Below are 23,443 nucleotides of genomic sequence, written 5' to 3' on the forward strand. Positions count from 1 at the left end.
TGGAGCATTCCGGGGCAGGCAAAATGGTTATAGAATGGGAGAAACAAGAGATTTTATGAGCATGAGCACATATCTTAAAGTACCAGATGGAGGTGGCTTTCTCACCTCCAAGCAATAATCAAATTACAAAGTAAAAGACGCAGCAAGTGTGAGGCTGCACTCCATGTTATTACATGAAATAAATGAAGGTTAGGGATGGACGGTGGTATTTAAAGTCATGCAGGTATGCAGCTCTAATATAGACAAGGAAATCGATAGGACATTTGCCTCTAAAATGATGTTTTTTCTCGTCAGCATCCAAACTATTCTTTTTCCCCTCTTTATTGTTTCTTTTTTTGGCCTTTCACATTTTAGAAACAGCTAAATTTGGCATAAGCAAAATAAATGAGAACTAGAGCTATACAAAACTCCAGTTAAGGAATATCTGAAGCTGACTGTGTGACAGGTTTTGCAGGAATTATCTTCTTCATCCATGTTTTTGCGTTGTGCCAGACGAGACAACAAACGTAGACACACAACATGATCATAATTTTAAGGAAAATACCATGCAGAAGTATTGACACCCACAGGACATTTTTGTATTTAGTCACATTACACATTACTTATCCACAAATCATTATTGTATTTTACTGGGGATTTATGTGATAGACCTGCACAAAGTAGAGAATCATTTTGAAGTTGAAGGAAAATTATACTCTACAGTCTCTGGGGAATGTACCTACCAGCTATGATCATCTAGAGACAAACGTTTTGCACATTTTTCTTTGCAAATTAGCTCAAGCTTAGTCAAAATGGATGGAGAGGCAAACACCTATGTCTTTGTAGGTTTGCAGTTGTGCCATACTCTTTTTATTTTCAGATCACTGATTGAAATGTGCTCTGTAGGATGCTCAAAGCTTGAAATATTGTTTCATAACCCAACCCTGCTGTAAAGTTAAAAATATTTCCTTTACCTATCTGCTATGTTGCTTGATTTTCACGAAGCTGTTTGTTCACTAATAATCTTCAACAAACCTCTGAGGTCTGAGGAACAACTGTATTCATACTGAGATGAAATCAAATACAGTTGCACCCTAGTTAAAAATTGCATGAAATCAGAATTTTGTGGTATTTAGTACATTTATTATAATATAAAATCTAAACAATCCAAACCAGTTTCTGGTAAATTTTTGTGGGGTGGAAAATTTGATCAATTTAAATTCATCGTCACGATAGATCACAATTCTTATGTGAATGATTTTTTTCCTAATACCTATGTACAGATTTTTCCCATTCCTAATAATATTATTCCTAAAAATGTTCACACTACAATTCTTAGATTTTTAGTTAACATTGTGAAAACCATGTATCATTTTCTTTTCACTTTATGATTATGCATTGCTTTGGGTTGGTCAGTCATCAAAAACTCCCAATAAAATGCATTATATTTTATAGTTATACAGTGACAAAAATGTGAAAAAGCATCAAGGAGAGTAAATGGTCTTGCAAGGCACTCTATGCATTAGAGTTTGACAGACTAAACTGAATGGGAATAAACAATAACGGCAAACAAGAAAATAGTACATCTTAAAATTGTGCAGTAATATCATAAGGGCAAAAACAGAGTTTTTAATATTGAGTTAATAAGACAAATGAGAAGAAATATTTTTAGAAATGGGGCTAAAATATTGAACTATTGAGGAATCTAAAAACCGAGGACATGAACACGGATTAGAACGTTCTAAAATATTTAGAGAGAAACCTAAGGAAAAAGTCCTTGGATGAGAGGAGGTCCACGAAAGAGGGACGAGCATATTTGAAGAGATGCTGAAAAGAGAGAGAAAGCAAAATAAAGCAGGATGTAGAGATGAAGAGGGGCAAAAAGGGGGTGCAGAAGCAAGCAAGAGAAACTTAGAGACAGGAGGATGAAGATTGCAGCTTCTGTGTTGAGCAAAGCTAAATAAATCATTGCAATAAATAATTTAAGCCACTCTGTGAGGGAACGCTCTGAGGAGCAGCAGTAGAAAGCAGATAGAGAGAGAGGGAAGATAGTAGGATTTAAAAGTTTGGAGATTTGTAGAGTAGGTACTGAAAATACAGAGATGTCCTTAAATTGTGAAAAACACATTATCAGTCTAGTTGCTGCCTTACTAAATACCAAAATGCTGTAAAAGTTTGTATAACTTTGGAGAATTTGTGGTTTTCTTACACATTTAATGGAATGCATTTTTTTCTAATTTTACTTTGTCACGTTTTTTGAACTAGAGCTGCTTGTATCAATATAGTTTGGTAATTCTAACTACTGAAAAGAATTTCTTAGTCAGTATCTATCCGTATTAACGAGCCTCTAACGTTTAAACATATTCAAATATTTATGTAAGATCCGAGTTGGCGTGGTTGTACAGTGCCACGAAAAAATATTTACCCCTAACAGATCTCCTGTGTTTTTGCTTTTTTGCCACTCTCAAATCTTTCAGACACTCAAACTAATTGTATTAGACAAATATTTGTTAAATTTCATTAGATACACTCCGGCCAAATAATGCCAGACTTGTACAGTAGTCTCAAAGTTCTCAAAAGGCAACACATCATGCTGTGATCTAAAGAAACTAAAGGAATGATGGCTTTGACATCAATCGGTCTGGAAAGGGTTATAAAGCTATTCCTAAGGCTTCAAACTACAGAAAAAGGCATTATCTACAAATGGAAAAAACATGGAACAGTGGTGAACCTTCCCAGAGCGTTGTCTGCTCATCACATCACAAAATACCAAGAACATCTAAAGCACTGTAGGCTAAACTAGCTTCAGTTAGATCAATGTTTAAAACTCAGCAAAAGAAAGAATATGGGGAAAAATGAAAACCACTGCTAACAAAAATACCGCAAAGATCTCTCACACATTTGCTAAAAAACATACTGATGATGCTTTGGGAAAATAGTGTAAGGACTAATGAAACAACAGCGGAACCTTTCGGAAGTTGTGTGTCCCATTACATCTGGTGTACATCATAAAAAGAACCTGATGCCTAAACTCAAACATTATGGTTGTACTACTGTGATGGTATGAGGCTGTTTCGAACTTAGGTAATGCAGCAGGACAATGATCTAAAGCACAGCTACAGTTCCATCTCAGAGTAATTCAAAAATCTAAATCAAAATTAATACTCTGTTAAAAAAATAAAGCATAACTTATTTCCATATTATTCTCTATTATGACTAAGATTTTATTACCAAATCAAGGGACAAAAAACAAATGCTCTATTGAACGTGTTATTAAGAGCACAGAAACTGTAAAAAACCTAAACAAATCTAAACAAACACCAAAAACAGACATACTGTACATTATTGTTTTGGTTGTCCATTCACCATTGTTTTTATTATAACATCACATTATTGTTTGTAAATGGTTAAAGGTAAATGGCCTGCACTTGTATAGCGCTTTATCAAGTCCACCAAAGCGCTTTACACTTTACACGAAATATGTAGAAATTTGCCATCTTTTTTTGTATAAATGGCAATATAAGACATTAATCACATTAAAAGGAAGTACATTTCAGTACATAATAATTTAATTAGTGTTTAATTAATTTCAGTAATTTAGTTCCAATTGTAAAACATATTTGATAGATTTATTTAACACAGTGACATACTTTATTTCAAGTATGTATTTCCATTAATTTGCTGATTATGCCTCACAGCTAAAAAAGACCCAAAATTCAGTTTCTCAGGAATTTTGATTATTACACAACACCAATTAAGTTTTTTAATACAGAATTATCATCTTACTGAAAAGTATCTCCATGTTCTGTGCAGTATATGTATGCACTGTTTGGGATATTTTTATATTCATTATCTTCAATGTGGCATTGCATGGAGGAGATTGTGGCTCTGCTGAGATGTATAAGAAGCCAAGGTTGCTTTAATAGTGGCCTTCAGCTCGTCTGCATTGCTGGCTCTAGTGGTTCTCAGATTCATCTTGACAATACCCTATGAATTCTTTATAGGTTTTGGTGAGGCAAGTTTGGTAGCCAATCAAGCACAGTTAATCTAATATCATCAAACCAGTGCTTTTGGCTGTGGAGCTGGTGCCAAGTCCTAATGAAAAATGAAATCTCTGTGTGTTTGTCGACCATAATTACAGGTTGCTACCATCGGCTTGCAGATACATGACGGTAAAGTGCAATACAAAAAGTTATAAGTTTTCATTTGTCCCCATTTGTTTCAGCCTCATTAATAATTTGACTTGAAATAGAGACTGTGGTAGCCTCTGTATTTTGGTTGTATCAAGGATATTATATCAATCGTACCTGTACTTTTTCATTGAATTTGTTCTTTGCTGACTTCAAAACAAATTACTCCTTGGGGACAATAAAGTTTATCTTGATTTTGATCTTGACAAAGGGAAACATAAAGGGCTCTAACATTTCCTGAATCACAGTGATGACAATGTTATTCAGTAATATCTTCAAGGAGTCAATGCGCCTGTACATAAGTTTGCATGCGATCATGAATCTGTAATGAGTTCATTGTTGCATCCTTGGCTGCACCCTTGGCCCATTGCAGGACTGATTACTAGAAGTGTGGCATTACACCATATAACTGTGCACTGACCCAAACATACTGCAGTCATGATACACTACTGGTGCACCCAATGTTTTAAATGCCACTAGATTTATGGTAAATGAGCTGTAGCTTAATACAATGTGAGTTGAAGTACTACCCCACTTGCATGCTTTGGGCCATGTAAACTATACTCAATCACACACTAATAAAAAAAAGAAAAAGAAAAAAGACTTAATTTGTCAAACCAATTACTGCTGTGTTTCCTTTGCCAAGACAGACTATTACTTAAAACTCATCATCAGCAACCCATTAATTTAGAAGTTTTTCCCAATGAAAAGCTGAGAAAAGAAAAATGTGTATTTTACACTCGGTTGGTTTATTTGTCCAAACAGTTTTTTCCTTGATGTTTGTACACGTCTGCATTGTCATTATACATTAGGTAGAAAGAGTAAGAAAACTCCACATTTCAAGATACTCAAAGGACTGACATCACTACTGCTTTGAAAATTGGATCATTACTGTTTTTACATTTTTTCAAAGGTTTCACTCACAATCAGTGGCAGCACTTGTGTGAATAGTGGACTGGGCAAGCCACTCCTATCCTGTGTTGCCAGTGTTGAATAAATTAATAAATGTGAAAATTATAACACTTTTTGAAAAGCAGGAAAAGTCAAATAAATTCAAGTTCACTGAACATTTCTAATATCATATCAACAATTCTAGTTAGATTTGATGCAGTCCCATTCTGGCAGACCTCTGAGTGCCAATAAAGCTCTCCAGAACCATGTCAGAAAACATCAGAGGAACGGAGGGCAAAATTAAATAATAAACAGAACATAACATAACACAGCAACAAATATCCCATCAAAGGAGCAGCAGAGGATATTACTATCAACATGGAATGGAAAATGAGGTGCTTAGACATACAAATCGGCCTCGTACATTTGCATAAAGAGAAGATTAGCATATCCACTGACAAGGAAGGCAAATTTTCCTTTCGCTTTTCATGGGGAGAGGGACTGGATTAGTAAACACTCACTCTCAAGTCCTATAGGAAACTTTTGAAATGTGCAAAGGCACACTTCTTCAAAGCTCAAACAAAAATGCAAGAAAACATGCACTGTCAAAATAAAACGTCCCTAAGATTAGAAAAACATACCCGTTTCAGTCTTGATGTGTACAAAATGTTTTTAGTATTCAAACTATTGCAAGTAATTTCCAGCACACACTGAATATTGAAATTAACAAAGCGATACAAGGTAAACAATGTGTCATAGCTAGCACACGTATGCCTCTTTTCCACTAGTCCCTTCACATCATACATGTTATAATAACTAACTAATATCTTCAGTCATGGTACGCTGGAGTTATTGTGTATATGACAACTATAGAAGGTTAGCATTAGGTGGATTTAGCTCACCATCACACACCCTTTAGCTCGTATCGCTCCATGGCTTCCCTCTCTCTTCTGTACTTATCCAGAATATTTTGTCTTGCTGCCTTCTCTGGCTCTCTTCTTTCACTCTAAGACCTGGCAAAAGTTATAGGCCGAGCAACAGGTGCTCCATTGGTGTTGTGTTTGTGTCACATACAAATCACTTCATCTTACTTTGTCGGACTGTGGCCTTGTTTCTCCTGCCGACATTGAAATGGTACTCAACTGAAATGGAAAAAGAACCAAACTGTGTAGAGCTGACCCGACCCGAGATTAATTGCGTTCGGTAGGTACTAATGGAATAAAGCAACAGGGATACTGAATGTTTAATCTATTTTTGGCAAAATACAGCAATAATGACATGCTTTTTGTAACACAACAGTGAAATTGTTAGAAAGCTTTGAATTGAAATCATTTAAACAATAGCAGGAATCCCAGATCCAAGTTTTAAGTTGAGCAATAACTTAGGCATTTGCAGTAGATGTCAGAAATTCCCTGGCGTTGGTGGCGCAGGGGGTTAAGCGCATGACTCATGTACAGAGGCCTTAGTCCTTAATACAGGCTGCCATGGAAACAAATCTCAACCGGTCGACGTTTGCTGCATTCCCTTTCCTGCTCTCTCCCTCCTATTTCCTGTCAACTTACTTTAAAAAATAAATAAATAAATAAAGGCCACTAGTGCCTAAAAAATTATCTTTAAAAAGAAATCCCCAACTCTAACAGACTAAGGCAAAAGCTTACACAATTGTGTTAGAGAGTAGCTGTTATCATTTAACCATTCAACCTATAAGTGGCTTCACTCCACTGTAACCATTGTCTGATGTTGGCTGGTTGTTTAACTGCCAAAGTCCACTTAGCATATTGGGATAGTGTCTGCAATTGCATTCCGACCAAGCCTTACTGTGTTTAAATAATACCTTTCATCTGTTAGGTGAATCCTGCCAGTGTATCTGGATGAAGGTAACCTATCATACCTTAAGCCAAGAGAATCAGAATCAGAATCAGAATCAGAAAAGCTTTATTGCCAAGTACGTTTTTGGACATACAAGGAATTTGTTTTGGCATAGTCGGTGCAATACAGTACAAATTAAACAGTATAAACATATCTACAATATAATATAAATATATGTGCACAGTTTTAAGTGAGTGAGAGTAAATATAGAGCAGTATAAGATGCAAGAGCAATACAACAGTGCAGGTGATCATTGTGCAAGTAAAGCAGTGCAAGTAAAGCAGGAGTCCAAGCTGAGCGTTAAGAGCAACGTATCCATCCATAGTGGGTGTTGCCTAACAGGCGCTTATGTATTGTACCTTAAAGGCAAATGCATTTCTGGCCAACGTGGCCTGATCAGAAGTAGTTTGACACCAAATTGCACCACAGTGGCTGGAGACCCTTAGAATGAGAAACACTTCCAAAAGTTCTAATATGCTCTAAAATAATTTTCATGTGGGACTGCTGGAGATCCAGAGTCTAGTGACACTTCTCACAAAACACAAAACAAAACACCATGATTTCCACCATCTGGGTTTGGCTAGTTTATCCAAAAGGCCAAAGAAATCATTCAGACACACTCTACACATAAAATCTGCTGAGTTATTTCTTTAATGCTAGGGCTAGAATATAAAACAGTTTGTCAGGCTGTAAAAGAGACTAAAAAAAGCCTCATTAATCTTCAAACACTACCGTTTTGTTCTACTAAACAAAATTATCAGATTAACTGAACCACTTTAACTAGAGGTATATATATATTATATATATATATATATATATATATATATATATTAAATTCAGTTTTATTTATATAGCGCCACTTCACAACACATGTTGTCTCAAGGCACTTCACAACAGTCAGGTACATACATTCCAATTAATCCTAACCATTGAACATTGCAGTCGGAGTTAGCTTTTTATTCAAATTGGATAAAAGGTTTTTCTATCTAAGGAAACCCAGCAGATTGCATCCAGTCAGTGACTTGCAGCATTCCCTCCTCCCGGATGAGCATGTAGAGACAGTGGACAGTCACTGGTGTTGACTTTGCAGCAATCCCTCATACTGAGCATGCATGTAGCGACAGCGGAGAGGAAAAACTCCCTTTTAACAGGAAGAAAACTCCAGCAGAACCACGCTCAGTGTGAGCGGCCATCTGCCACGACCGACTGGGGGTTTGAGAGAATAGAGCAGAGACACAAAAAGAACACAGAAGCACTGATCCAGGAGTACTTTCTATGGGAAGGAAAAGTAAATGTTAATGGATGTAGCTCCTTTAGTCGTTTCACCAAGAAAGAAAGAACAGATAAACTCTGAGCCAGTTTTCAAGGTTAGAGTCTGAAAGAGAGTACATAGAGTTTATTACAGTTAAGCTCAGTCAATCGCCATGTCTAGGAGAGAGAAACGGTTAAACACTAAAAGACAGGGCTATGTGGATCATCGGAAGAGGGTGAGCATTAAGTTGTTGCCAGCAGAAGCTCGGACGATTCCCCTCTCCAGAAAGGTGTCATAGGTAGACACAGAGCCAGGCCAGGTGTAGCTTCTAGGAAGAGAATAGAGAGAACAATATATATATAGTAAAGAGAATTGGCCCAAGTACTGAACCCTGTGGTACTCCACAATTAACCCTGGAGTTTAAAGATGATTTATCATTTACATGAACAAACTGGAATCTGTCAGACAGATAAGACTTAAACCAGCCTAGCGCTGTTCCCCTGATCCCTACAGCATATTCCAGCCTTTCTAAGAGAATATTATGGTCGACTGTATCAAATGCAGCACTGAGATCTAACAGAACCAGAACAGACACAAGTCCATTATCTGAGGCCATAAGAATATCATTAGTGACTTTCAGCAGAGCTGTTTCAGTCAGTGCTATGATGAGCTCTGAAGCCTGACTGAAACTCTTAAAACATGTCATTGCTGTGTAAATGCTCACACATTTGATTAGCAACTATTTTCTCAAGAATTTTAGATAAGAATGGAAGATTGGATATAGGTCTGTGATTTTTCAAGTCATCTCGATCAAGCTAAGGTTTCTTAAGTAAAGGTTTAATTACAGCTAACTTAAAAGCCTGTGGTACATATCCATTTACTAAAGATAGATTAATCATATCTAAAATGGGGCTGGTAATCAGAGGGAACACTTCCTTAAATAATTTGGTTGGGATTGGGTCTAACATACAAGTTGAAGGTTTAGATGAAGCTAATATTTCTGATAACTCAGGAAGCTTCACAGGATCAAAACAGTCCAAACACAAATCAGGTTCTGCAGTTATTTCCAATGTTGTCTCACTTGCTGAGGATGAAGTAATCATCTTCGGGAGTATGTCAAAGATTTTCTTTTTAATAGAATGAATTTTATTTAAGAAGAATCCCATAAGTCATGGCTTCTAAGAGCTATGGGAATGGATGGCTCAACAGAGCTATGACTCTGTGTAAGTTTAGCAACTGTACTAAAGAGAAACCTAGGATTATTCTTGTTCTCTTCTATTAATGATGATAAATAATCTGTTCTAGCTTGGCGAAGTGTCTTTTTATACAATAGTAAGCTATTTTTCCAGATTAAGTAGGAATCCTCTAGGTGTGTAGAGCGCCATTTTCTCTCCAATTTTCTAACATTGTGCTTTAAAGTACGCAGCTCTGAATTAAACCAAGGAGCTAGCCGCCTATGAATGATTACATTCTTTTTCAAGGGGGCTGCATTGTCTAATGCATCACGCAATGATGAAGAAACACTATAAACAAAAGAATCAATTTGTGAAGGGGCAGAAACAGAATTATTGCCCTACATTGTGCTTTTCAGTGATAATGAGGAAATTAAAAGTGGAACAGATTATTTAAAGGTTGTTACAGCATCGCCTGATAATAATCTACTATAATGAAATTTTCTTTCAGGTGTGGAGTACTCGGTTAAATGAAACTCAAAGGTTATTAAGAAATGGTCAGACAGGACACGGTTATGAGAGAATATTGTTATGTCTTTACACTCAATGCCATATGTCAGCACAAGGTCCAGAGAATGAAGACAAAGGTGGGTAGGTTTGTTAATGTTTTGAGCAAAGCCAACTGAGTCTAAGATAGCATGAAATGCTATATTTAGGCTATCACTTTCAGCGTCAACATGAATGTTAAAATCCCCCACTATAATAACTTTATCTGTATTTAACACTAAATCAGATAAAAGGTCTGAAAACTGATCTAAAAATTGAGAGTAAGGGCCTGGTGGACGGTACAAAACAACAAACACAAGTGGTTTTAGTGCTTTGCAATTTGGATGAGGAAAACTAAGGATTAAATATTCAAAAGAGTTGTAGCTATTGATTGGTCTGGGACTAATCAATAAATCGGACTGAAAGATGGTTGCTACTCCTCCTCCTTGCCCAGTATTTCGAGGAATGTGAAAATTTTAATAATTAGTAGGAGTTGACTCATTTATAGTAACATAATCCTCTTGCTGCAGCCAGGTTTCTGTGAGGCAAAATAAATAAATCTGATTGTCACAAATCAGGTCACTAACTAGCAATGTCTTTGAAGAGAGAGATCTTATGTTCAGTAAGCCACATTTAATTGTTTTATTTTTCTTTTCAGTCTGAGTTGTGTTTATTTTTATGAGATTTTCCTGATTTCCTCCTTTTAGGTTATTTTTTAACCTATTTAATTTTGGCCGCGGGCGAGACACTGTCTTAATAGGGTAATGGCTGGGTAGCAGTACAGAAGCTGCAGAGAGGAGTCTTAAACTACAACCCTGCTTCCTGGTCTGAACCGTGGGTTGTCAGAGTTTTGGAGAACTAATAAATTTGGCCAGATTCCTAGGAAGAAGAGCTGCTCCATCCAAAGTTGGATGGATGCCGTCTCTCCGAATCAGACCAGGTTTTCCCCAAAATGTTCGCCAGTTATCAATGTAGCCCACATCGTTTTCTGGACACCACCTAGATAGCCAGCAGTTGAATGACAGCATGCAGCTAAACATGTCGTCACTGGTCAGATCGGGCAGGGGACCAGGGAAAATTACGGAGTCCGACATTGTTTTGGCAAACTTACACACTGAAGCAACACTAACTTTGGTGACCTCCGATTGACATAACCGGGTGTCATTACCGCCAGCGTGAATAACAATCTTACTGCATTTATGCTTATCCTTAGCCAGCAGTTTCAGGTATGATTTGATGTGTTCCGTTCTGGCCCCTGGCAGACATTTGACTATGGTCGCTGGTGTCTCTAGTGCCACGTTTCTGACTATGGAGCTGCCAATTACCAGAGTTGGCTTCTCAGCGGGTGTGTCGCTGAGCGGGGAAAATCTGTTAGAAACGCAGACGGTTTGGTGGTGACCTGTGGGCTGGGATCTAGGACTATGCTTTCTACGTACCGTCACCCAGCCGGCCTGAGGCCCCGGCTGCGCGGGCTCTGCTGGAGGACTGCTACGGGGAGCTACCCTCAGTAGCTCCGCGCTGGCTAAGGTGCCTCGGCTATCTGTTGGTTTTTCAACAGCGGGGAGCCTCCAATTCCGACACCCTTGCCTCCAAAGCTACAAAACTGATACATTTATTACACGTACCATTATCACTAAAGGAGGCAGAGGAGTAACTGAACATCTGACAGAGAGAGCAGGAGAGAGGAGAGTCGGAGAGAGAAACAGCAGAACGGGTAGCCATGGTGGAGCTAAAGCTAACGCTAATCTAGTGACCCCTTACCACTACTAGAAAAACTGTGTAAAACACGGAGAGTCCCCAAACGTTCAAAGTAGCAACAGAAAGTAAGTGTTTTAATGTGCTTATGTATTAGAAGTAAGACGTATCACAGTAGAGAGAAATCAGATCAAACAAGAGAGCCTTCACACACCAAACAATTCACCAACAGTGAAAACAGGAAGTGACGTTACCCAGAGCAACAGATATATATACAGGTCCTTCTCAAAAAATTTGCATATTGTGATAAAGTTCATTATTTTCCATAATGTCATGATGAAAATTTAACATTCATATATTTTAGATTTATTGCACACTAACTGAAATATTTCAGGTCTTTCATTGTCTTAATACGGATGATTTTGGCATACAGCTCATGAAAACCCAAAATTCCTATCTCACAAAATTAGCATATCATTAAAAGGGTCTCTAAACGAGCTATGAACCTCATCATCTGAATCAACGAGTTAACTCTAAACACCTGCAAAAGATTCCTGAGGCCTTTAAAACTCCCAGCCTGGTTCATCACTCCAAACCCCAATCATGGGTAAGACTGCCGACCTGACTGCTGTCCAGAAGGCCACTATTGACACCCTCAAGCAAGAGGGTAAGACACAGAAAGAAATTTCTGAACGAATAGGCTGTTCCCAGAGTGCTGTATCAAGGCACCTCAGTGGGAAGTCTGTGGGAAGGAAAAAGTGTGGCAGAAAACGCTGCACAATGAGAAGAGGTGACCGGACCCTGCGGAAGATTGTGGAGAAGGGCCGATTCCAGACCTTGAAGGACCTGCGGAACCAGTGGACTGAGTCTGGAGTAGAAACATCCAGAGCCACCGTGCACAGGCGTGTGCAGGAAATGGGCTACAGGTGCCGCATTCCCCAGTCCTGGGCTACAGAGAAGCAGCACTGGACTGTTGATCAGTGGTCCAAAGTACTTTTTTCGGATGAAAGCAAATTCTGCATGTCATTCGGAAATCAAGGTCAGAGTCTGCCAGAGTCTGGAGGAAGACTGGGGAGAAGGAAATGCCAAAATGCCAGAAGTCCAGTGTCAAGTACCCACAGTCAGTGATGGTCTGGGGTGCCGTGTCAGCTGCTGGTGTTGGTCCACTGTGTTTTATCAAGGGCAGGGTCAATGCAGCTAGCTATCAGGAGATTTTGGAGCACTTCATGCTTCCATCTGCTGAAAAGCTTTATGGAGATTAAGATTTCATTTTTCAGCATGACCTGGCACCTGCTCACAGTGCCAAAACCACTGGTAAATGGTTTACTGACCATGGTATCACTGTGCTCAATTGGCCTGCCAACTCTCCTGACCTGGACCCCATAGAGAATCTGTGGGATATTGTGAAGAGAACGTTGAGAGACTCAAGACCCAACACTCTCGATGAGCTAAAGGCCGCTATCGAAGCATCCTGGGCCTCCATAAGACCTCAGTGCCACAGGCTGATTGCCTCCATGCCACGCCGCATTGAAGCAGTCATTTCTGCAAAAGGATTCCCGACCAAGTATTGAGTGCATAACTGTACATGATTATTTGAAGGTTGACGTTTTTTTTGTATTAAAAACACTTTTCTTTTATTGGTCGGATGAAATATGCTAATTTTGTGAGATAGGAATTTTGGGTTTTCATGAGCTGTATGCCAAAATCATCCATATTAAGACAATAAAAGACCTGAAATATTTCAGTTAGTGTGCAATGAATCTAAAATACATGAATGTTAAATTTTCATCATTACATTATAGAAAATAATAAACTTTATCACAATATGCTAATTTTTTGAGAAGGACCTGTATATATATATATATATATATATATATATATATATATATATATATATATATATATATATATATATATATATATATATATATATCAAATTTGACTCAGTTGGTATTTCCAGGTTTTTTCCATGCATCAGAAAGCTATCCCTCTCTAAAGCTGCTTGCAAACACATGTCCCTAGGGAGCTTATTTTAAAAGGGAGAAAGAGTCAGTGATGAGACACCATAAAGGTTACAAGAAGGTGCCAGCAAAAGGAATTTAAATTTTACTGCAGTTAAATTTTGCTGAGAACAAAGGGATGGTCTCTACAACAATATCTATACCAGTTCCAATGTTGTGTCCAATTAAAGTAAATTTGGACAAAATGACACAATCCTACCAAATCAACAACAAAACCTTAGAAGAAATAATATATCAGCTAAGCTCCTCCTCCTGCTGTATCAATATTTTACTCAGATGTCTTTAAGAATCTTTTGCCTGTTACAGTGTCTGATTTGGAAATTATTTGATAAAATAATTAACTCCTCCATATGCCCCAAACCACTGTTGAAAATAAATAATTAGCAAATTTGCAGGCCAATCTCAAATCTTCCAATCATTAGTAAGGTTATTGAAAAGGTTTCAACAGTTAAATACCTTCTTAACAATGACGTCTTTGAATCAGCTTTCCGTGCTCACAACAGTACTGAGACTGCCCTGGTCAAGGTTCAATGACATCAGCATAAATGAAGATTATGGAAGAACCATAATGCTGGTATTACTGGACCTCAATGCAGCATTCGACACTGTTGGTTATGGCACAGTCTTGGAGTGACTAGAGCACTGGGTCACTTGACTGATTTGATCCTTACTTGAAAGACAGGGATTTTTTTGTATCAATAGGTAACATTACATTGCAGTTGACAAAGATCACATGAGGGGTTCTCCATGGTTCCCTCCTGAGGCCCCTTCTATTCATTACCTACCTGCTAACCCTACATCAGATTATAACGAACAAAAACATAAGTTACCATAAATAAGCAGATGATACATAGCTCTACATCACAATGTCACTAAGAGACTATGAACTTGTGGCACGTTCCATTTGTGTTTCCATTTGGAAGTGGGAATTTCCTACTTCCAAGTAGGAAATTTCAGCAGGATTGCTTCCAAAAGTCAAAATCGTGAGTCGGAAATTTGTGGTAACATGACCATACCCGAATTCCACATTCAAGACAGTTGCTACTTGCATCAACAGTAGTAAAACATTCTTACTTTGTGTTTTTAGCAGTTCCTAATTATTTATGTAACATTGAGTCAGTTGTATATGTACTACTTTTCATTGTTTCATAAGACGAGATGTCTCAAAGAAATACATGCACCATACACCTTGTAGAACAGTGTTTATTGTCATTGTTATAAGACTGCGGTTACAGTTGCTAGCAATACATATAAAAACAAGCAGGAAACTGTTACGCTGCATCTCAGAGATGACGTAAACTCCGAAATCCCAGTTGCAACTTCCAAGGTTGATGGAACGCAGCATCATTCAAGCACTGGGTAGATGCATAGAACAGATCAACGTATCATAATTTTCTTCAGTTGAAGAAAAACAAAACTAGAATAATAATTTGTGGACCAAAGGGGGAACAATCAAGAGTCAGCACATAACTTCAGGTATAACAGCTAGAAACCACTGATCAGGTCCGAAATCTGGGTATAGTAATGAATTCAAACCTAAACCTTCAGAGACACATCAAGACAATTACTAATGTGGCCTTCTATCACCTAGAGAACACTTCAAAGATTAAAGACTAATGTCTGAACGGGATCTTGAAAAACAAATTCATCCTATTTATATTTAGTCAAATTGACTAATGCAACAGTATCTTCACAGGTCTGCCTACAATGTAAATTAGATAACTGCAGCTGATCCATAATAGTGCTGCCCACATTATTACTAAAAAAAGTAGAGCACATTACTCCAGTTCTAAAGCATTTACACTGGCTCTCTGCATAAAATAGAATTAGTTTATTAATGGCTTCGCACCAAAGTAAAAGATTTGTTGTCCTTGTAAAACCTTCCAGACCACTCAGGTCTTCTGGTTGAAGTCTATCCTGCATCCCAGAATTAGAACCAAACATGGAGAAGCAGCATTCACTTCTTTTTATTAACTAATCTTTAACAAAATCCGAAATCCCTGAGTTCTTTTAAATCAAGTTTAAAAACCTATTTGATCAGAATTTCCTTTAACTGTTCTATGTAAACTACTAACTGAAACATTATTAGTCTTCGTCTGTAGTCCAACTGTTCTTTACTTTTCTCATTATGCCGCTGCAACTAAAATGTGCTATACAAATAAAATTGTAAATAAATATGCTGTTACCGGCTAGATAATGAAGCCATACAGCCCTCAAAACTACTTTCCACATGGAGATCAAGGACCCTCCATTAACAGATAAGCCATTGCAATTTTTTGGAAGAAAAAGCCAAAAAACAAATAATCGATTTTGCCTTCTGCTAAGAACATTTGCAGTTAACTTTCAGTAGACACTGCAGTTAAAAGGGTAGCAAATTGTCCCCTTTTGGTTACCACAATAACAAGAAAAAATTATAAAAGAGCAGAGGACGCTTGAGGCGTAATCGTCAGAGAGGATTAATGAGTCACTGTGGTATACAATTTAGGTGGACAATGTTTACTGACGTTGAGAAGAATTCAATGTTGCTTTGTTTAGTCTGATATTTTTCAGAGATGTGCGGAAGGATTTGTAAAGTGCAAATTCTTGTGGTATCTGTATTTGGACAGTTCTGCAGCTGTGGTGTTGGTTGGCCAAAAGCAACATCACAGCTGCAGAACTATCAAAGACTTAAAATGATTACATATCTGGGTGGCTTAATTGGTTGTTTAGTGTTGCTGGACGCGCAGACAGAGCAGCTGTGATGACTTCACAACATGGATCAAGGAGGTTGCTTCTGAATACGAGTCAAAATACTCTGTCAATCATAGATACATGCTGGTGATCTGAAAAATGTTGTCTAAGCTAAACCATGTTTTGCAATGTGACTAAAGTTATTAAGCACATTGAAATGCATGCCCTTAACTGGAATCTGCTCAAGCAGCTTTGTGAGGAGATGGATGCAGAGCACAAATGTCTTCTCTGCCACACAAAGGTGATAAGGCTATCTAAAGGTAGATCGCTGGCTAGAAGTTTTGAATTAAGAACACCATCTGTGGCAGGCAGCACAATTCAGTAACACAGAATACGTTACAAAATTTACTAACCCATGTGACATATTCCATCAGCTCAATAAATTTAATCTCTCACTTCAGGCGAAAATGACCAGTGTTAAAGTCGGCAGATAAGACTGCTACATTCAAAGTCTAACTGGAATAATGGCAACAGAAAGACTGAGCCCGAGCCTTCATTCACCCAGCTGATGCATCTGTCTCAGCTTTAAAAAGGGTTTCATAATTACTTACCAACCACAAAAGATTAATAGTGGCCTTAAAAGTATATTTACAAAACCTTCATACCTCTTTGGTCAGGTCATCCACTGATTCTGAGTTATGTTCAGTAGATATTGGTGTAATAATTGTTTAATAGTTATTAGAAGTGCAACATCTAAGTTGTAGTGGGGACATTTACATTTTTGTTTTGTTTTAAATAATCTTAAGAAATATTAGAACAATTCTTTTCAACCCATTCTTTGGTAGCCTCAATGTATTAGTCACTAGAGGTTGACAACCTAACAGTATGTAAAAGTATGCTCGGTTGAACTGATAACCCAACCCTATTGTGCTGATTTATTTCAGTGCAATATTGATTCATATTTGACTCGGTTAGCAAAATAGCACTAACCAAGTTGTTTTTAACAAAAAAATTTAAACATGACTTTAAAAGGTACACCTAAATAAGTAGTATCCCAGCAATGTGTGAAAAATCTGCATCACTGGGAACTTTATTACTTTGCTGCAAAAAACACAATTTGTGGCCAGTTGGTTTGCTCCAAAAATGCTAGGGATAACAACATTTGACAGGCAGGAAATTATTTTTTAACACCAACAAGGTGATTCCCATAGAGCAATTTGTGGAAAACTTGGCATAAGTAAATGATCAACTGGAAAATGATCAATAAGGCCCAGTGTCAGGGCTTTGATGGATTTATTTTTTCAACCTTTTAATGAAGTCTTTGCTCATCTGCTGTAGGTGTCTCTGTCTTCCACTTGACCAGTTTTTCTGAATTCTTTAGCACCCTCAGCATTCTGCTTTGATACAACAATAAAATGTTCATGTTTTTCATTAATTTACCTCTGACATCATATTTTTTTTTATTATGGAACACTAGCAAGAAACTAGCAGAACACTAGCAGAACAAACTAAATAAGGAATTGCCTTGAACATTGCAGTTTTTAATGAAGCTGGCATTTGAAGATCATATTGCCAAAGTTTTTCTTTTTATTATAGATTTGAATCTGAATGCTTTTTTATGTTGCAAAAATGTCTTAAGTATAGCAGTATGTTGCATTTGCAAACTTCCTCAAATAGTTACAGCCCTACACTATGGCACTGATATAGTGGATTCAAGGGAACCACTCCATTTGAGTCTCCATCTCTAGAACTTCCTTTAGGCAAATGATCACTATCTCTTGATTCTCCAAGAAAATCTATCATGTTACACTTTGTTGCAGGGCATAAAACTAAGGGGAAAGCTAAGACATGGGGAGAGATTAGATTTTGCTTAATGATCATGAAAACACAAGATTTTCCAAGAGGCACACATACGTAAAAAAAACAAAATTGGAGTATGGTAAAATTTTCAAGTATGGTAAAACAACAAAGGATTGCTATGTGGCCTCTTCAAGAACTACGTTTTAACTATAATCAGCACACTCAAACAAGTGCCGGACCGCAAGCCCTTCAGCCTTTCATCCAACAAAGGCCGATGTATGCTGGTAATCAAAAAGAAACGAGATCAATCTCATTATTTGTGCTGTCACTGTATCTAAAATTAAACTGATTATACCAAAGCAAAGTAGCTGCTGTTATATTTTTTGAATGTTTTAATGACATACCACTAAAGTATAAGCAATCAGTCTGTCACCACTTATTTATTATTTTCTTTGTATAGGAGGCTATTTCAGCTTTAATAAAATCATAAAAGATCAGAGCAATGTTTAGAGTACAATAGCAGAGTCCTACTGCTAAATGTATGGTAAATTAGTTATGTACTTGTAGCTGTTGACTTAAGGTTAAGTCTCTGTCTTTCCTAACATGCTAATAAACTGAACTGAAGTGTTTAAACTCAACTTTGTTTTGGGTGAATATGTGCATTCAAGCAGTGCATTGAACCAGTACAGACAAGAAATGCACTGAGATATTGGCTGTTAAAAAGAATCTGGACAATCTGGACAATTTTCAGCTTGATTGACATTGACCCTGGTAAATTGTCAGTTGGAAAAAAAAAACATCTGATCTTTTTGCCACCAATTAACTGTGTCGACCTGACAGTAACAGCCTTTGGTGTGGAAGTTATAGCTGTGTGAAGAGGACTCAAAGTTACCTATTTTCAGTATCAGCGAGGAAGCAGAGAAATGTAAGTAATTTAAAAGGAAACTTCTACATTTTGAGACATGTGCGGCAGTTCACTGGCTTTGAGAGGGAGCCAGAGCTTCAGCAGGTACCTAGCAGGAGGGCTAAATGTCTTATAAAAAAGTTGCTGTAATCCCCTTTTAAACTTTCTTCTTTATCTGTCATGGACTATGCTGGATTTAAAAATGTTGACAGGTTATCAAAATCTTAGAAACCAGCTAAGGGTCCGGAGTCTTCAGGGAATGCACCCAGACTTCTCTTTTAGGTTAGCCATCCTAATTACCCATTATAAGATGCCAAACCTTATAATCATTTACTCCTTTCTTTAAAATGTTAATTAAAACAATCAGTGATTGCTTCTCAAATATGCCTAGTTACTTCAGGAAGTCTATAAAAAATATTTTCAATGCTGCTTGTACATCTTATACTATATTTCGCAAAAAGAGCTCAGAATTAGCTAACTTTACATCGGCAGCTCAAACCTTTATAGAAATCGAAAATCAACCATAATGATCTGACAGGTGTCTCTCAAATAGACATTTAAACTTTAAAGTCCTACGAAGTAGAAACATTATACAAAGACAAGAAATGTTACAAATAAGCAAACCGGTAATAAAGCTAACATTAAGTTTCAGCGGATGAATTCAGCCAAGATTTTTGTTTGCCGTACCTGAACTTATGATTTCAGAGTCGCCTGGACAGGTAACAGTGTTGTTGCACATGCGTGTTTCCCGCAAAGCACCACTGCAAAGTGTGCCATATGGAGAGGAGACACATGAGCGCGTCCTCACTTGCCAGCCTTGCCCACATGTCAGAGAACACACACTCCATGGTGACCACTCCTCTGCCGCTGGATCACCTAAGGAAGGAGATGTTGTTTAGAAAGATAGTTCTTTGCATTTTGGCTTGATTCATTCTCTATGAGCCCTCTGTCTTTATTTGGACAATCTTTTCATCTTTAACTTTAAAACCAAAATTTCACCTTGCCTTGACTAAAAGGCAATATAATCTTTTCTATGTCTATTCAGCAAAAATATGCTTAAATGGTGGGATTTAGGCTTATTTTTAGAGGATGAAATGATAAATAAATCTGTTTTGTGAGACAACATTGGAAATAACTGCAGAACCTGATTTGTGTTTGGACTTATCTGATCCTGTGGAGCTTCCTGAGATATCAGAAATATTAACTTCATCTAAACCTTCAACTTGTATGTTAGACCCAATCCCAACCAAATTATTTAAGGAAGTGTTCCCTCTGATTACCAGCCCCATTTTAGGTATGATTAACCTATCCTTAGTAAATGGATATGTACCACAGGGTTTTAAGTTAGCTGTAATTAAACCTATACTTCGCTTTATCGAGATGACTTGAAAAATTACAGACCTATATCCAATCTTCCATTATTATCTAAGATTCTTGAGAAAATAGATGCTAATCAAATGTGAGAGCATTTACACAACAATGACCTGTTTGAAGAGTTTCAGTCAGGCTTCAGAGCTCATCATAGCACTGAAACAGCTCTGCTGAAAGTCACTAATGATATTCTTATGGCCTCAGATATAGACTTGTGTCTGTACTGGTTCTGTTAGATCTCGGTGCTGCTTTTGATACAGTCGATCATAATATTCTCTTAGAAAGGCTGGAATATGCTGTAGGGATCCGGGGAACAGCGCTAGGCTGGTTTAAATCTTATTTGTCTGACAGATTCCAGTTTGTTCATGTAAATGATAAATCATCTTTAAACTCAAGGGTTAATTGTGGAGTACCACAGGGTTCAGTACTTGGGCCAATTCTCTTTACTATATATATGCTTCCAATAGGTCAAATTATCAGGCAGTATAGGATAAATTTTCACTGTTATGCTGATGATACTCAGCTTTACTTATTCATGAATCCTGATGAACCCAATCAGTTAGATAGACTACAAGCATGTCTTGAAGACAAAAAAACTTGGATGACTTTAAATTTGTTGCTTCTAAATTCAGACAAGACAGAAGTTGTTGTCTTTGGACCGGAGTCTTTAAAAAAGAAACTGCTTAGTCAATCACTTAACCTGGATGGCATTACATTGACCTCCGGTAATAAAGTAAAAAACCTTGGTATTATTTTTTGACCAGGACATGTCATTTAACAGGTTTCTAGGATTTCCTTCTTTCACCTCCGCAACATTGCCAAATTTAGAAATATCCTATCCAGAAGTGACGCTGAAAAACTAGTCCATGCATTTGTTACTTCAAGGCTGGACTATTGTAATTCTTTACTATCAGGATGTCCACAAAATGCATTTAAAAGCTTTTAGCGGATTCAAAATGCTGCAGCAAGAGTTCTGATGAAAATTAAAAAGAGAGATTATATTTCTCCTATTTTAGCTTCCCTTCATTGGCTCCCTGTTAAATCCAGAATATAATTTAAAATTATCCTCTTCACATATAAAGACCTTAATAATCTAGCTTCATCATACATCAGAGATCTGATTTTTCCATACATTCCTAACAGAGCACTTCGTTCTCAGACTGCAGATTTACTGGTGCTTCCTAGAGTCTCTAGAAGTAGAATGGGAGGCAGATCCTTTAGGAGCTCCTCTCCTGTGGAACCAGCTCCCGGTTTTGGTCCGTGAGGCAGACACCCTGTCTACTTTTAAGGCTGGGCTTAAAACTTTCCTTTTTGATAATGCTTATAGTTAGAGTGGTAAAAAAATAAGGAAGATAGCTCAGAATAACCTATCTTCCTTATTTTTTACCTCTGCCTACCTCCCTCCCTGTTGGATGGAGTAAGGGGGAGTCAGGTTTAGCCTAAACCGGCTCAGTTATGGTTGAGGTGCAACACACCCTCCATTTCTGCTACCTGTATGACCCCTTCTCTTTTCCAATGGTTATAATCAGTCTGGTGTGACAGAGAGAGGTATCCCGGTCCTTGTGGTTTTTAGTATAACGATGGCCATCACTGGGTTCTAGATGGACAAACTTTATCAGTCTATTATTTTACTTAGTGCCCCTACACGTGGCCCGTTCTGGGGTGGCCGGGCTCTGGCACTCGATGGTCTGGTCTGGCCTCTCCAGCGGCCCCGCGCCGTTCTGGACCCTTTGTGGGGTGCCTTGAGATGAAGTTTTGTAAATAAGCGCTATATAAATAAATAAACTGAAACTGAAACTATCTCTGTAGTTATGCTGCTATAGGCTTAGGCTGCTGGAGGGCATAATGACCACTTTCACCCTCTTCGATACATTCTCCCACTACTCTCCAATTTTGCATTATTTGCTGTTATTTCAGTTTATAACTTTATGTTCTCTCTCTTTTCTCTTCCTAGAAGCTACACCTGGCCTGACTCTGTGTCTACCTGTGACACCTTTCTGGTGAGGGGCATTGTCCAAGCTTCTGCTGGCAACAGCTTAATGCTCACCTTCTATAGATGATCCACTTGGCCCTGTCTTTCAGTGTTTAACCCTTTCTCTCTCCTAGATATGGAAATTGACTGAGCTTTTACCGTAACTAATTATATGTGCTCTCTTTCAGACTCTATCCTTGGAAACTGGCTTGAAAACTTTTTTCTCAAAAAATAAAAGCATCCATACATTTGCACGTTGAAAATATACCTGAAAAATGCATGGTTTTCTGTGAACTAATGAACAAAACAACCTGGGTTAGCATTAAGCCTGGGAATATTGTTGTTGCATCCACATCTAAAGAAAGATATGAATATAAATATAGACAACAGATTGGGTTCTGTTGGCATCAATGCATTTAAGTCTGTTTAGGCAAATAGAACCTATATGAGAGGTCTAAAGGATGACGATCATGTCAAAAGAACGTCTTGCATTCATTAATTTATTAAAAACATATAATTTCAGAGGGGGAGCACACTGAAAGATATGTGTCAATAATAAGTATTAGCAAGCACACAAGGCAGTGTGCTCACCCTTGAGTTGAAAATTTCCAGGCAGCTGTGGCGAGAGTCTTATTGTTCCCACTCAGTTATGCCCTTGAAATCAACAACTGAACACACTAATAATTCTTCCCCTTTTAAATTGTTTATGAGCTCAATGTCCTTTAATAAGGGCGTCATCACATGGCAGAGGAGGAAATCGAATTAATTGTATGTCCGTTAAACGCATTACATCTTCATTAACATGCCGTGAGTCAGGGCTTAAGCTCATCACACGTGCCTGGGGGAAGGAAGTGGGGAGAGGCAATGAAGAGCATGAGTGGGGAGCAGAGGAAAAGGAGAAGACACAAATGGATTTCCCTATCTGTAGGCCCTCCCTCCTCCACACAGTGGTTGCTTTTTAAAATAGAAATAAGTGTCTCCATTAATCCTAGTTTACTTAGGCCTGAGCAGCTTTTTCGGAGCCTACACATACATGAAAACTCCCCAAATGTTACCCAAAATTGTCCCCCAACTAAAATTATTGGATTTCAGTGAAAAGAAAAAGGGTCAT

At 37.8% G+C, this 23,443-nt stretch overlaps 1 protein-coding gene across 1 annotated transcript in view; it reads right to left on the minus strand.

Annotated features, from left to right (window-relative positions):
* The window catches only part of adgrb2 (adhesion G protein-coupled receptor B2), a 353,452-nt gene that overhangs the window by 182,997 nt on the left and 147,012 nt on the right, over positions 1 to 23,443 (minus strand). Inside the window, exon 5 of the mRNA XM_047383933.1 lies at positions 19,677 to 19,865. Within this exon, the coding sequence (XP_047239889.1) occupies positions 19,677 to 19,865 (189 nt within the window). The remainder of the gene's footprint in view (positions 1 to 19,676; positions 19,866 to 23,443) is intronic.

This window comes from Girardinichthys multiradiatus, chromosome 13, assembly GCF_021462225.1.
Source record: "Girardinichthys multiradiatus isolate DD_20200921_A chromosome 13, DD_fGirMul_XY1, whole genome shotgun sequence".
NCBI lineage: Eukaryota > Metazoa > Chordata > Actinopteri > Cyprinodontiformes > Goodeidae > Girardinichthys > Girardinichthys multiradiatus.